We start from the raw sequence: 13,959 nt of genomic DNA, 5'->3' as shown, positions 1-13,959 counted from the left end.
CTGTTGAAGATAATGAATGTCTTTGTTTATTTTAGAAAAGTATATTTATTTAATGTATTATTTTAAAACTTCTCTGGGGGCGACCATATTGGAGAAACATACACTTACTGAAACAGTACAAGAAGTCTGTGTTTTATGGCTGCTAGAATAATTGGGAGTCAATTGACAAAAATGTCATACTGTATCTATTACAATAAAAACTTGATTTAAATAATCAATAATTTTCAGATTATATTGTCTTTCTAAAGGAATTTGCACAGAGTAGTAAAATAGCTCACTTTAAACATATAGCTTATAATATACTAACTATGGTATTTTTAAACATGCATTTAGACACAAAGATCATCGCTCAAAAGATGGCTTTTGAGCAATCATTTTGCATAATCTACTAATTGGTACTAATGCCTATTAGTACCAATTAGTAGCATGTGAGCCATGGGGAGCTGCATTTATTCAGAGGACCACCTGCTGTTCTTTGAAAAAAATTATCTTTGTTCTGCTGAGCTCATTACAGCTGAGACAATGTAATTCGCTTTCCCCGGGCAGAACACAGTGTGCGGTCCATCTTATCAGCTGTTCTGCTGAATGACTGATTTCAAGCCGAACTGAGGTCCGTCGTTCAGCAGAAAACTGAAAGTTGAGCACATTTACACGTAACGATTATCGTTTAAAAGATGGCTTTTGAGCGATAAATGTTGTGTCTTAATGGGCCTTAACATAACTGGTATAATACTTTATTGTACTCTAAATACGTGACCTATTATAAATGGGTAATGAATAGAGAGCGAGTGTACTCGGTAAGTACCTGTCTGCTCGCCCGCAATGATTCGGGTGCCGGCGGGGAGCTGCGGGGGAGAGCGGGGGGAAGATCGCTTTCTCTCCCCCCCGCTCCCTCCTGCTCATTCCCGCAACACAGTGCTCAACCCCGCCGGCACCCGAATCTTTGCGGGCGAGCAGGCACGTACTCTGTAAGGACGATACTCGCTCTAGTATCTGTTGTTACCAAGTACGCTCGATAATCTCTAGTAATGAAGCATTGGTATACAATTATTCGGGTGGAAAAAAAACCCCAGATCTGCAGCCGTTGACTATAATCAATGAATGTTTTTTTTATCTGCCACAGGTTTTGTAATCCTACCCTTAGAGGATATACATTGTGAAGCTAAGATTTTGTTGTTGCTTTTTGATCATGTACAGGAAACTGAAATGTCAGAAAAATTAAGAATTGCAAAAAGGAATTTGGAAGTGGTCAATGAAAAACTCTCAACAAACTTAGAAGAAACCAGAAGTAAACTGAATTTCGCTGAAAGCAGAGGACCACAGCTGGAAGGAGCAGACAGCAAAGCCTGGAAGTCTGTAGTTGTGAGCAAGTAAGTGTGTGACCCTTGCTTCTCTTTTTGTCTAAGATTTTCTGTTAAAATGAAGGTTCCTTATAGTAAATATATGTTCAAAAGAATTTCTTGTTCCAAGTCCTACCAGGTTTGTGATCCTGTTGCAACTCAATATTTCCGGTTTCTTCCTGCTTATTGTTATAGTGATCATGGAGTCCCCAATGATTATTATTTTGCTGTTATCACGTTCCTAAAATTGGGGACTTGCTTGTCACTTATATCAGTCAGTCCAAGCCCTAGTTTTTAATCATTCCAATAAAATGTGGTTTTAAATAGGTGTTGATACTGTGAAGGACTTTATACTTTTAATAGACGCTTCTGCCCCAGTGAAGTGTTACAATTTTCTGCTTTAGTTCAGCAGGACAAACATGCTTAGAAACAACATTCTCTGCAGGGTGCCTGCACAGTAGTTCCCTTCTGTAAGTACATGCACAGTGGAGCCCTCAGATCTGACACATTATAAGGCCGGCTGCACACTTGCCAAAGTTTGGGCACAACTCACTTTCAACACACAAACACCTATCCGCGTGCTGTGCAATACATGGACAGACTGCATATTGACATGCATTTGCACGTCCGAATTCTTGTCTGTGCATAGCCCCGTAGGCTAATATGTGTGCTGTCTGTGTATTAACATGGACAGCACACAGACCCAAGTATGCTAGCGTACCAGAGGCCTAACTTGTTCTCTTCTGGGTCTTAGCCAGAACTAGTAATGTGTGTAGATACTTCTGCCTCAGCCTCTATCAGCGCTGACAGCAGAGGAAGATGCAGGGATAGAGGCTCTGCCAACCTGCCCTGGGTCTTCTGTACAGGCTGCTCTTCCTCCTCCTGCCTGGAGTCCATGGTGCTGTTGCTTTTCCCAGTCCTCCACTTCATCCTCTCCTGCCTTCCAATGAGTTACAACAGTCGGGCCATAATGGAGGCGGAGGCTACAGAGAACAGGAGAGACAGGTACGGAGGCTCAGTCCTGTTCTCTAGCTGACCGTATAACTCCACTGATGTCCAGACTTTAACTATCTTGTGCAAGTATGTGCATGTGGGCAACATGTGTGTATTTATGTACAGTTGCGATCCAATTAAAGCAAAACCAGGAAAGATCCATCTCAGAACAACTGCTAGAAATGATCTCCACTTTTATTAATGTACAGTATATCAAACCGTTAAAAGCAGACTGTATAATGATGTGTCCCATGCCTGTAAAGCCACATCGACGTTTTGGATTTACTTCTTATTCAAGGCATACAAAACTTGAGACCGTCATTCTTCGTGAACACCCATAGAAGAAGACACGTGGTATAAACAGCCAATCAGAATTGGCTTACATAAAACATTTCCAGGTCAGAAACTGCTACATTATTACATAAAAAAGGTTAATAACATAATATATCTTGTTTAACATTAAGGCCGTCTGGTGTAGAAGTACCGAATAACAATATCCAACTGGCTACTATATTCAGTAATGTGTTGTGATCCCCACCCCTCAATGGTCTATGCAGTACTTCTGGAAATGTTTTTTGGAAATCATTTCTGATTGGATGCTTATATCATGTGTTTTGTCCGATGAGTGCATATAAAGATTGACAGCCTTGTGTATTGTATGCCATGACTAAGGTATAAAATCCGAAACGCATATGAGCTTTGACATTTCAGGGGCACATCATTATACAGTCTGCTTTCAATGGTTTGATATGTAATAAGACTGCTCCTGGATCTTTCTGCACTAGGAACGCCGGAGCTACTTTACAGGTGAGCTGATCACCTCTGTTTCATATAGTTTTCCCATTGCAAATTAGGTTTATTTGCCAAATTTACAAACTTCTGTCTGTTTGTAAAAAACAATTAAAGAATAACAATTTAAATAGCTCAGCACAACAAATATAACAAGTGGTTTCTCCAAATTCAACCCCAAATGCCACTTTTAATGACTACTGCATTTTCAGAATTATTCAACCCCCTAATAAGTGACTGTAGTACTTAGCAGAGCTCCTTTGCCATTTTGACCTGCTGCAAATGTGATGCAAATGCAAATGTTTATATTTATGTCCAAAAGCTGAAACCCCAACACTGGCAATATACCCAAGATGGCTGTCTGCCAACTGCCATTCCCCTCAGCCTCCTACACACACGGTTTCTCAGCTAACTGTGGTTGTTACAGTGGGGATAGAGACATTGATCAAGCTTCTTGAAATATTTGCAGTTGTTGGACAGTCGGGAGATGCGTATACACAGCACAGCAGCATACTGTATCTAAACATAACATCTCATTGCTGTCTGCCTGATACAGTTGTATCCACTCTGCCCAATCCTAGACTAACTCTGTGGTAATGTATCATTGGAAAGCGCTACGGAATACGTTGGCGCTATACAAAGATTATTATTATTATGGGAGGTAAAATGCATCAGACTGGAGTCCGAGCTCAGAATATTTTCTAGACTCTGTACAATTTTGGCAAAATTTATGGGAGAGATTTATTAAGACCGGTGTTTCATATGTTGGTCTTAATGGGGTTTTCAGGGCTCAAAATGGATATTCTGAAAAATGCTGAAATCTAAGAGGTACAGCTAAGAAGCGACAACCTGTACTTTTTATTTGGACACTCTTCGTATACAGCTACCAATCTGCTGCTGTTCACTTCCATGGTAAACACAGCAGCAGATTGTTTCAAATTCCCCCCAGCATGCATAGAGCTGGTCTCTGGACAGCACTGTAGCTCCGCCCACACTCACAGGTCCTGCAACTTACTAGCACCAACCTCCCTCTAATTCAGAGGGCCAGAAAAAGCTGCTGAAGCAGAGAGACAGGAGCTTCTAGCACTCTGAACTGCGTATGAGCAACACAGCGCAGTACTTCCACCCTGTCCTCCCATCATGCACTGCTCACAGGATGCTGGAGGCTATGGACAGGGGAGGAAGTAGGAAATGCAGAAAAGACGTCAGAGGAAGATGAGATATATACACGCCTCTTCATATTTTAGGTGGCTCTCGGCACCTTTATGCACCCACACGGGGAGATCTGTACCAGCTGGAAGCTGGCATAGATTTCTATTATAATTGATGCCAGTTTGTGGCTTTAATGCTTTAGTCCAGAGTGGCAGTGAAGCGGTCAAAAGTCACAAAATGTTTGCAAGTGGGACCTTCGCCAAATTTAGCAAATTTTTTACGCCAAAAAATCTTCCACTATGTGTTTATAGAAGTTGGTAGGTCCTGTATGTAATACATGAATGTTTTCATTCACTGACAGCAAGTCTTCAGAAGGTTTGTGAATGGAAATACAAAGTATATTAAACACTTACTGAACTTTTCATTCTACAATGATTAAGAGGTGCCTCACCACGAAAACCTCAATCCATATCCCCTACTAAGAAGGGACAGCTACATCCATGCAGTGCATGGCCAGCTATTCCTTACATGTGTATATGTATATATGAAATATATAATCCTTTAAATGACTGTTCTATTGTATAGTTATTTTCACAATAGCTCACTTTAGACCGAATTCATAGAAATAGGATCGTTCTATAGGAGGGATGCTCTGACCTATTCATCCTTTCATATGTGTGAACCAAATACAAAGAGAATCTACAAATATTGGGAAGCATCGCGTTTAACGAGCTGCTTGGGAACACAGCCCTAAATTACATTTAAAGGTGGCATAATGTCTTCTGAGGGAATGGATTTTACAATCCTACCCAGCAGTGAATTCAGACCGGATACAATTAATAACCCTTGAAGCTCAGGGATTTTACAAGAGCTCCAGTTGTTATGCTTTGTGTGAAGCAGAGATAAGTCTCCAATGAACCTCACAGTACATAATGGCTATATTTCCATACACTCTTCACAGGAGATTAAACGGTCCTCAGTAACATTGCAGAGTTTGAATAAAACCTAAGTATTACACGCGGCCCTCCTTTTCTTTCGGTTTGATGTTATACATTTCCTATTTTTATGCCATGGACACTTTTTTTTTTCTTTTAAACAAAATAAGCAGATAAAAGGGCCTTTTTTACCTTGTCAGGATGTATGAAACGAAGATGAAGGAGATGGAAGCAGAGCTTATAAAGAGAAATGACAGCATTGTTGATCTGAAAAAGCTATTGAAGGAAGCAACCGAGCGTGAACGTAAAACCGAACAAACAATTCAGCACCTAAAAGATGAAGTAAGTAACGGAGGATCCTGGTAAAAGAAACCCAACCATCTTAGTGCAGCCTTGCATCTCTTCTGTGCTGCTGGAAACCTAGAGCCATACAGTATTCTGAAGCGGCTCTCATTCGTTCTTGGTTGGGAACGGTTTAATGTTTCATCAGGGCTTGTAGGAACAGACAACATTCACTAATATATATGCGGGGTCACAATCAGCCCCAACAAACCAATGAATTTAGATTTTTGGGATAGCGTTTCTGTTCGCACAGGTTTATTATTGCATGCTGTGACTTCTACCCTCATAACACTGTATTTATACAGAACAAGTATCACACAGGAGCAATAGACGTTCCGGGAATGGACGCAGAGTGCGCTGGAGAGGTCTTCCAACCACCTGCCTCCATTCACTGCAAACAGGCAGTCACTGAGCGACTGCTGTTTCCACTAAGTCATTCACTAGTCACTTCTTTTCAGTCTGTGCCCTCTTCCTGGGTGTGTTATGCAGTGACTATCACCAAAAGATATGCACCCATGCTCATTCAATTTTTATGTGTATGGGGGGAAAAAAAAATAAATCGCACGTTTCATTAAAAGTGAAAAAAATTGCATTGAACCCGCCCCCGTCCCGCCTCCTTTCATTGCAAATAGTGCAGAGGGGCAGAGAGGGGGCGGGAGCTCAGTTCCTGCTCCTGGCTCTTCCATCCTCTCCCCCCCACCCCCGCAGATGGGGACGACGTATATCAGCTCGGCGTGAAAACCGAGCAGATATACGTTCGTGTGAATCCAGCCTCAGTCTGATTTCAAAGGACATTTGGGAGATCTGGCTTTCCGTATGTGACTTTTCTGCTAGGCTCCAACAGCCATAGGTGCAATCGGCTGCTTGGTGAACTTGAAATGTATCATTTGTGTCTTTGGATAATCCTGATTGAGGTACAAGCATGTGCTTTGATGTTCTGGGTACATGGACTTCATGTACAATACTGTAGGTTGTCCCCACAAGTAGGACTTGGACAAATGTAATCAAGTAGATACTGCTTTTTATTTCAGGACTCTTACCCTGGCAAACAGTATATGAACAAGCAACACACTAACTACATTCTCTTGTTCCTGTAAATGATCATTGGACTTAGAACAAACTTGTACTTATCCAATAGCCAATGCGATAACTACCATTACTGTAAATCACTTTATTTACCTAAAATGAGGTTTCTGTCCTGAAAAATACCTCTAAAGAACTGGCTCTTAGAGAGTCTCCCTTTCTTCCAATTTGCTGTTTACTACCAGTTGTCAAATAAACTCCATCCCTAGTAACTGAGACACCGAAACAGGTTAAAAGAAGTAGCCATGTAGCAAGTAGTCTGATGCTGCCCATAGAAGTATATGGAAAGGAGGGAAGAGAGCTGCAGAGGAAGACAAAAGCAGACAGACTCACGGGAAGTGCGGCTGCAGCCAATAGTAAATGAGTTATTGGCACTGACAACTACTAACATCACATTCACACTGCTCAGTACTGTTATATAAGTTTTTCAATGATACTTATGAGGGTGTGCTACAGAGAGCTAGAGTTTTATTTGTATAAATGTATGGAAGAAATCATAGCCGCTAGTCTCTAGCCATCAGCTCAGGGAAAACTGAGAATTAGAGATGCAGCCTGCAGAGGAGAAAACTATTGAAAGTCGTATAATGGCCAAAAATAGTGTTAGTCCTCATGTATACAAAGGATGGCTTATTTTGAAAATTCATTTGAAAGTGCAGAAACACTTTAAGGGGTAGTCTTTTATGAATCACTTTTATATTACTGAGTAATGTTATTTTAACATTTTTCAACATTTTCCTTGACCAAGATTGACCTTCTGAAGCATTTCCCTGAAGATGCCAAGACAGACAAAGGCCTTTCCAGAGAATTTCAGATACTTCGGTAATTATACAAACACCATGGTTTTAAAGTTGCCTGTCAATATTATTCAAATCACTAGCTATTGGTGCTAATATTTACATTTTAGAATGTAAATAAGAATGTTTTATTCTAGACTGCCCCTGTAACTATTATTCTAGTATATGGTGGTTGGAGCACACCTTCACACCCCATGACATACGTTATCACGGGTGGCTGGGACTTTACACAAATTCATGTCCTAGTGATGGCATGTGCTCAGCAGTAACATATAGCTGACACTCTGCTTCATTGGCCCAGCTCGGTGCTACTTTTGAGCCCTGCCATTTAACCCCTTAAAACGCAGCAGTCAATAGTAAATGATTGATAAAGGGAAAGAGCTCCCACTGTATCCCATTGAACCTACCCCACTCTCTGTACCTGTGATGCAATCACGGGTTTACTATAGTTTGCTATGCCAACTGGAGGCCTAACAATAGTCTTCTGAATATGGCAGACCTGGAGTCACTGCAATATAAAAATAATGGTGAAATCCCCATAGTGGTACTAATAAAAAGAGTAAGGCAACTGTCACACACGGCAAAAAAATGCCGCAATTTTTACCGCCGTTCTCAAAGGCAGTTCACAGTGCTTTTTAACGCACCTCATTGTGATGGCTGATGAGGTGCGTTAAAAAGTACAAAAACTCTTTAACCCTTTGCAATCCAATTTTGGATTCAGGGTTTCCTAAGGGGGTTTCTCTTTCTGCCGTTATAAAATGGCGCTATCTGCTGGATAGAGCCAGTACTGTGGTATGGGAAATGTTGGAGAGGTCCCCGACAACATAGCGGCCAGGATTCTACAGTAAGAATACCCTGCCGGACGTCTTCCAATATCAGAGTTGTACAGCCTTCAAATCAGAATGTCTTTAGACGTCAGACAGTGGATTGGAAAGGGTTAAAATATAGCAGACCGCACTTAAATTGCGGCGTTAGAAAATGCCATTTTGGAGTGCAGGTCTGTGAGGCCACATTTAACTCAATGGAAGCGTTGTACCGTGATTACGGCGGCATTCAAAATACCACGGTAATTGTGGTAAAAAGTACAGGTGTGAGAGCAGCCTATTTAAAAAAAAAAAAACACTTAGCATTAAAAATACTTTATTACGTCAAAAAAATAAAGAAAATGTACACAGAATTGACATCACCAGGTTCACAAAAATACAGACAAAAAAATCAAAAGTAAATATGTATTCCAAAATGGTACCAATAAAAAAAATGTCAACTCATCTCACGGAAAGCAAACCTTTACACACTTAAGAACTGAAAAATAAAAACATTATGGGTCTCAGGGTGACTGTATCAAAACATGAAAAAAAATATTTCAGTGTTTTTATTGTGTAAAATTGGTAAAATAAACTATCTGGTATTGCAGTAACTGTAATGCCCCACAGAACAAAGATAAACCTGTCAGTTATAACACATAATGACTGTTGTAAAAACGATACTCTAGCAACAATGTAGGAATTGCTGTTTTTATTCCCAGTTCCACCCAAGAAAAAAAAGGAATGCCCTTAAGTATTCCACACTATAAATACACATCTGCCTCCAATGTGATTGTTTTACCAGTAAAACCCTGAATAAAACTACTACTACTTTTACCCCTAGATGGATACCCAAAAGGGTACAAGTTTCCAAAACAGGGTTGCATCTCATCGGCTTCCACAGTACTGGTACTTAGGAGGCTCTGTGTCTTAAGTGATATAAGTTAAATAAATCCTTTTATTTGTATAGCGCCACTTATTCCGCAGCGCTTTCGAGTAATTTATTTATTCCCCACCCTCCAAGCTGGGTACTCATTTTACCCACAACGAAAGGATGGAAGGCTGAGTGAAACTTGGGCCGGCTACCTGAACCCGCAACCTTCGGGTCATGAGCAAGAGCTTAAGACGGCATTTATGCCGTCTTTGCACTCTGCACCGCACAAGTTGAGCACAACACATTGATCAATTTTTGCAAAAACCATTGTGGGATTGAAATACTCACTACACACTGGAATGCTTTGAGGGTTATAGTTTCAAAAATGGGGTCATATCTCAGGCGCTTCTACTAGACTTGTACCACAAAGCTTCTCCAAATAAGATATGGAGTGCGAAAACCCTTCAAAGCAAAATCCCAAATGGCTCCTACCCTTATAAACCCTCCTGTTTGCGAGAACAGCAGTTTACAATCACATATGGGTTGTAAAATACAAAGTTTCAATCCAAACCTGTTAGGGCTCATGTCCACGGGGAAAATAAGAATTAAAATCCGCAGCGGATTTTAACTCTTCTCCTGCGCGCGGATCCGCACCCCATAGGGATGCATTGACCACCCGCGGATCGTCAATAAAAGTGATTTTTAAAAAAATGGAGCATGAAAAAATCTGGACCATGCTCCATTTTCATGCGGGTCTCCCGCGGGGACGGCTCCCGCGGGCTTCTATTGAAGCCTATGGAAGCCGTCCGGATCCGCGGGAGACCTAAAATAGGAATTTAAAAGCATTTACTCACCCGCAGCGGGCCGGGAAGGTCTTCTCTTCCTTACGGCCGCATCTCCCTTGCTTCGGCTCGGCGGATGTGCCCGGCGCATGCGCGCGGCACGTCGACGACGTGCCGCCGGCGTGACGAGTTCATCCGCCGGCCGAAGAAAGAAGATCCGGCCGCGACGCAGAGAAGAAACGGAGTGGATGGAAGGTGAGTTTATTCTCATTTATTGTTATTTTCAGCGCTCATGTCCGCGGGGCAGGAGGGACCCGCTGCAGATTCTACATGTAGAATCCGTAGCGGGCCCGATTTTCCCTGTGGACATGAGGCCTTAAAAAAAAAAAATGTCACAACCCAGTTGTAATAAACTCTATGAGATATCTGCAGGGTGGAAATGCTCACTACACCTCTAGATTAGGATGGTTTTTAGGCACCATTTGAGGTTTGCTGAGGCTTTCAATAGACACCCTGATCTTTTTGCCCAAAAATACGCAGTATCTTTAAAGGGGTTATAAAACTGTCAATCACTGAAAATAGCCATATACTTACTGATACAGGAGGGCAAATATGTGCACCACCTCAGCATGCAGACTGCCAAATGAGGAAGCTAGTTACACCTGTGTTGTATGTAAGTAGTGTAATGTAATTTTATTCTCACGCCCATTAAAGGGTTTTCCAGGATTATAATGTAGATAGCCTAACCCTTAGGATGGACAGTCCGTGGTGGTCCCACTCTTGGGACCCTGCTGATCAGCCACTTGGAGGGGTCGTGGCATTTGGGCGAGCGCTGTGGCGTCTTTATTTTTTCTATTGCTCCGCACATCTGTATGCTGTGGATGTAGTAGTGTCTGTCCTAGGATGGCTACTTTGTCCCATTTACTTTCAACTGGATCAGGTTACATTGTGTAATATATCAATATGGTATGCATTTCAGGTTGACCAATAATCGCTTAGAAAATGAAAAGGCGGAGCTTGTTCACCAGCTGGAAACATATAAACAACAATCTGGTATGTGTTCATAGTAATAGGACCTTTAATATAGGCAGTCAATTTATAAACGAACATTTAATAAAACCACCATAGGTGTGTACTCACATAATACTGCAGAATTGTTCTCCATTTCTGATTTGTTTCCCCACATCGCTATTTTCCAAGATGGCTACCACATCTCTGCTGACATGCAACTTGAAACTACATTTAATACAATTTACTGCTCTGTACGTAGTTCCTGTGCTTGTCTCTGCTAAGTGCTGCCTTGCTATTGGTCAGCAATTCGATCCAGGGAGCAGAGTTTAAAAAAAGAAAAAACACACCACACATCCCTGGTAGTTCCTGCTGAACAAGCCCAAACTGTAATGCTGGAATGCCTACAGGTCGTATCCAGTACAACCTGGGAATATACGCTTCTGACATGCCAAAAGGTGGTAACTGCTGATAGAGCCACAGACACAAAATCCAACGCAGAACCACATTTCGAACTTTAATAACATTTGATTAGTGTTTTACAGCAATTTTTTGAAATATCCCTTTAAACTGTAAACGGTCACACCTGTAGAACTAGAAGCTCCATTTTCTCTGTACGTGCATTGCAAACGGGAAGAAATAAATTTAGGTTCCCCGTTTTATATTGCTTTCAGGGTCTGATGAGGTTCTCGAAAAAGACGTAAAATACAACAAGTTGATGGAACAAGTGGTGGACCTTGAAACACATATGAAAACCTCGGATTTGGAGAAACTACACTTAAAGGTAACGCTCTAGTAAAAGGTTTTCCTTAGACGGTAACTGACATTTGAAAAAAAAAACAAAAAAACAGTATCATGTCATAGTGACTGGTCAGACGTTTTGATTCATGAAGCTCTTGGGTCCTGAGAATCCCATGATTGCTGACATGAAGGGTCCGAGCACTGCATTCTTTTTTGGCTGTGGTTCAGCTGATTTTTAGGGATGCGAGCAGAGTTGTGCACGGACCCACAGTCTGTTAAGTCCGTACACTGCTTACCTCACCTTTTACAGAATCAGTCACGTGTAATCCAAATATCAGTAATCCAGCAAACCGGAAAAGTGATAATATATTCTATATCGAATATATTGAGATCACCTTTTATGGCTTGTTTGCTGGATCAACGATAATTATAATTGGAAGTGGATTACATATGACTAGAGATGAGCGAGCATACTCGCTAAGGACAATTGCTCGAGTGAGCATTGTCCTTAGCGAGTAGCTCCCCACTTGGAAGAAAAGGTTCAGCTGCTGGCACGGGTGACAGGTGAGTTGCGTCGGTGAGCAGATGGAGAGAGATCTCCCCTCCGATCCTCCCCGCTCTCCCCCGCAGCTCCCCGCCGGATCTTTTTTTCAGAGTGGGCAGGTACTTGCTAAGGACAATGCTCGATCGAGTAATTGCCCTTAGCGAGTATGCTCGCTCATCTCTACACATGACCTTTACCATGGGCTTTGCGCATAAACCTCTCAATTTGCATTTTATAATAAGCTGGAAAATACATTGCAATGGATTTTGATACAATTTCGTCTGCATTGTTTTTTCCATGATGTGGATGCAGAATCCGCATCAAATCCACAGCAAAAGTGTGACGTCGCTTTAACTGGGAATCCATGGTGTAGTTTATACGGCCGTGGATTTTAAATCCACTTTTTTTTTTCTTCATGTGATGGTACTTGATGTTGAATCCATGTCGGGAATTCCACACAGGGACTTGTCCCATTGAGCTGGACTACATCCGCAGAAGCTGAGTGTGTCAATCCATGGCTTGGTTGCGGTTTGTGATCTACATTTGCCTCATAGACTATGTTCACATGGCTCTTATGTACAACTACTGTGAGAACAATATTTGGTATGTGACTCCTTCATAGGTTCTGCATTGCCTACAATCAGGTTCATTCTAGGGTTTTTCTTTTTATTTACAGGAAGAAATCAAAAGACTGAAAAAGGAACTTGAAAATTTTGATCCTAACTTTTTTGAAGAGATTGAAGATCTTAAATACAACTACAATGAAGAAGTTAAGAAGAATATACTCCTTGAAGAAAAGCTAAAGGCCCTCTCTCAGCAATTTGGTGTCCATATAGGTCTGCCCATGCACTGAGTTAGTTTACATGTCCATCAGATCACAGCTAAAGGTTACAGATTGAGAAAAAAAAAAAACAGTTAAACAATGACCCAAATAAGTTTGGGTCATTGTTTAGGAGTACAGTCTGAATAGCTGTGCAAGAGAGAACGCAGCATCACTGCAGAGCGTTGCAGCTTGGATTTCGGGAAGAATGATCTTGCAATAGACTTCACATCATCCTGATAGTGTTCTTTATTACACTAGACAAAAAAGTCACCACTTTTTAATAGCCTTTCTAAAAATCAGGTTTTAAGTGTCAGTACATACTGCTGCATTGATTAATTAGGTCCATATCTTTTCAACAAATGAGAACTTCTACAGTAAGATTTATAGTCTTAGTGGGAAGAATATGCACCATGACCAAGTTATTACTGAGTAATATATTAGGCAGACTTGGACATTTTTTTTTTCTTTAATTGAAGGAAAGACCTTTCTGGCCAGTTCCCATGGCCGTATTTCAGGCTGTACATGTATTGCAGTTAGCCATTTCATAATAACCCGTGAAGCTACTCAAAATGGACAATTTTTCCCATGGACATCATGATGTACAGGGGGACAACAATTGCATATCCTAGATCTTGTCTGCTTTCACAGATGAGAACACCACATGCGATGCATGGCATTCCAAAACCTCAAACCGCACAAGGACGGTGTGTTCTGTGCTCAATGTTCATGGGTGGAACACCAAACGGCGTGACTACAACCTGATATTTTAAATTAACCTTTTCCTTGCCAAATTACATAATGACTTGTATAGTTAACTTAGTTTCTTATCTGTAAATACAGAATTCTACACGTTTTTTTAGATATGTTTTGTAGAAATTGTGAACACTTATTTGTATTTATAAATAAACTTATTACGTTTTAATTCTGGCGGACTTATTTCTTGTCAAAGCTTAAGG

The 13,959-nt window shown here is 41.1% G+C and overlaps 1 protein-coding gene across 2 annotated transcripts in view; it reads left to right on the top strand.

Moving 5' to 3' along the window:
• The window catches only part of CEP290 (centrosomal protein 290), a 199,310-nt gene extending 185,385 nt beyond the window's left edge, over positions 1 to 13,925 (top strand). For both annotated transcript variants that reach the window (XM_066591495.1, XM_066591494.1), the window contains 6 exons: positions 1,198 to 1,370; positions 5,410 to 5,551; positions 7,380 to 7,453; positions 10,867 to 10,940; positions 11,570 to 11,679; positions 12,857 to 13,925. In XM_066591495.1, coding sequence (XP_066447592.1) covers positions 1,198 to 1,370; positions 5,410 to 5,551; positions 7,380 to 7,453; positions 10,867 to 10,940; positions 11,570 to 11,679; positions 12,857 to 13,033 — 750 coding nt within the window. In that variant the 3' untranslated portion in view covers positions 13,034 to 13,925. The remainder of the gene's footprint in view (positions 1 to 1,197; positions 1,371 to 5,409; positions 5,552 to 7,379; positions 7,454 to 10,866; positions 10,941 to 11,569; positions 11,680 to 12,856) is intronic.
• Positions 13,926 to 13,959: the final 34 nt, after the last annotated feature.

This window comes from Eleutherodactylus coqui, chromosome 2 (assembly GCF_035609145.1).
Source record: "Eleutherodactylus coqui strain aEleCoq1 chromosome 2, aEleCoq1.hap1, whole genome shotgun sequence".
NCBI classification, from domain to species: Eukaryota; Metazoa; Chordata; class Amphibia; order Anura; family Eleutherodactylidae; genus Eleutherodactylus; species Eleutherodactylus coqui.
This window is presented reverse-complemented; position numbering and strand designations above follow the sequence as displayed.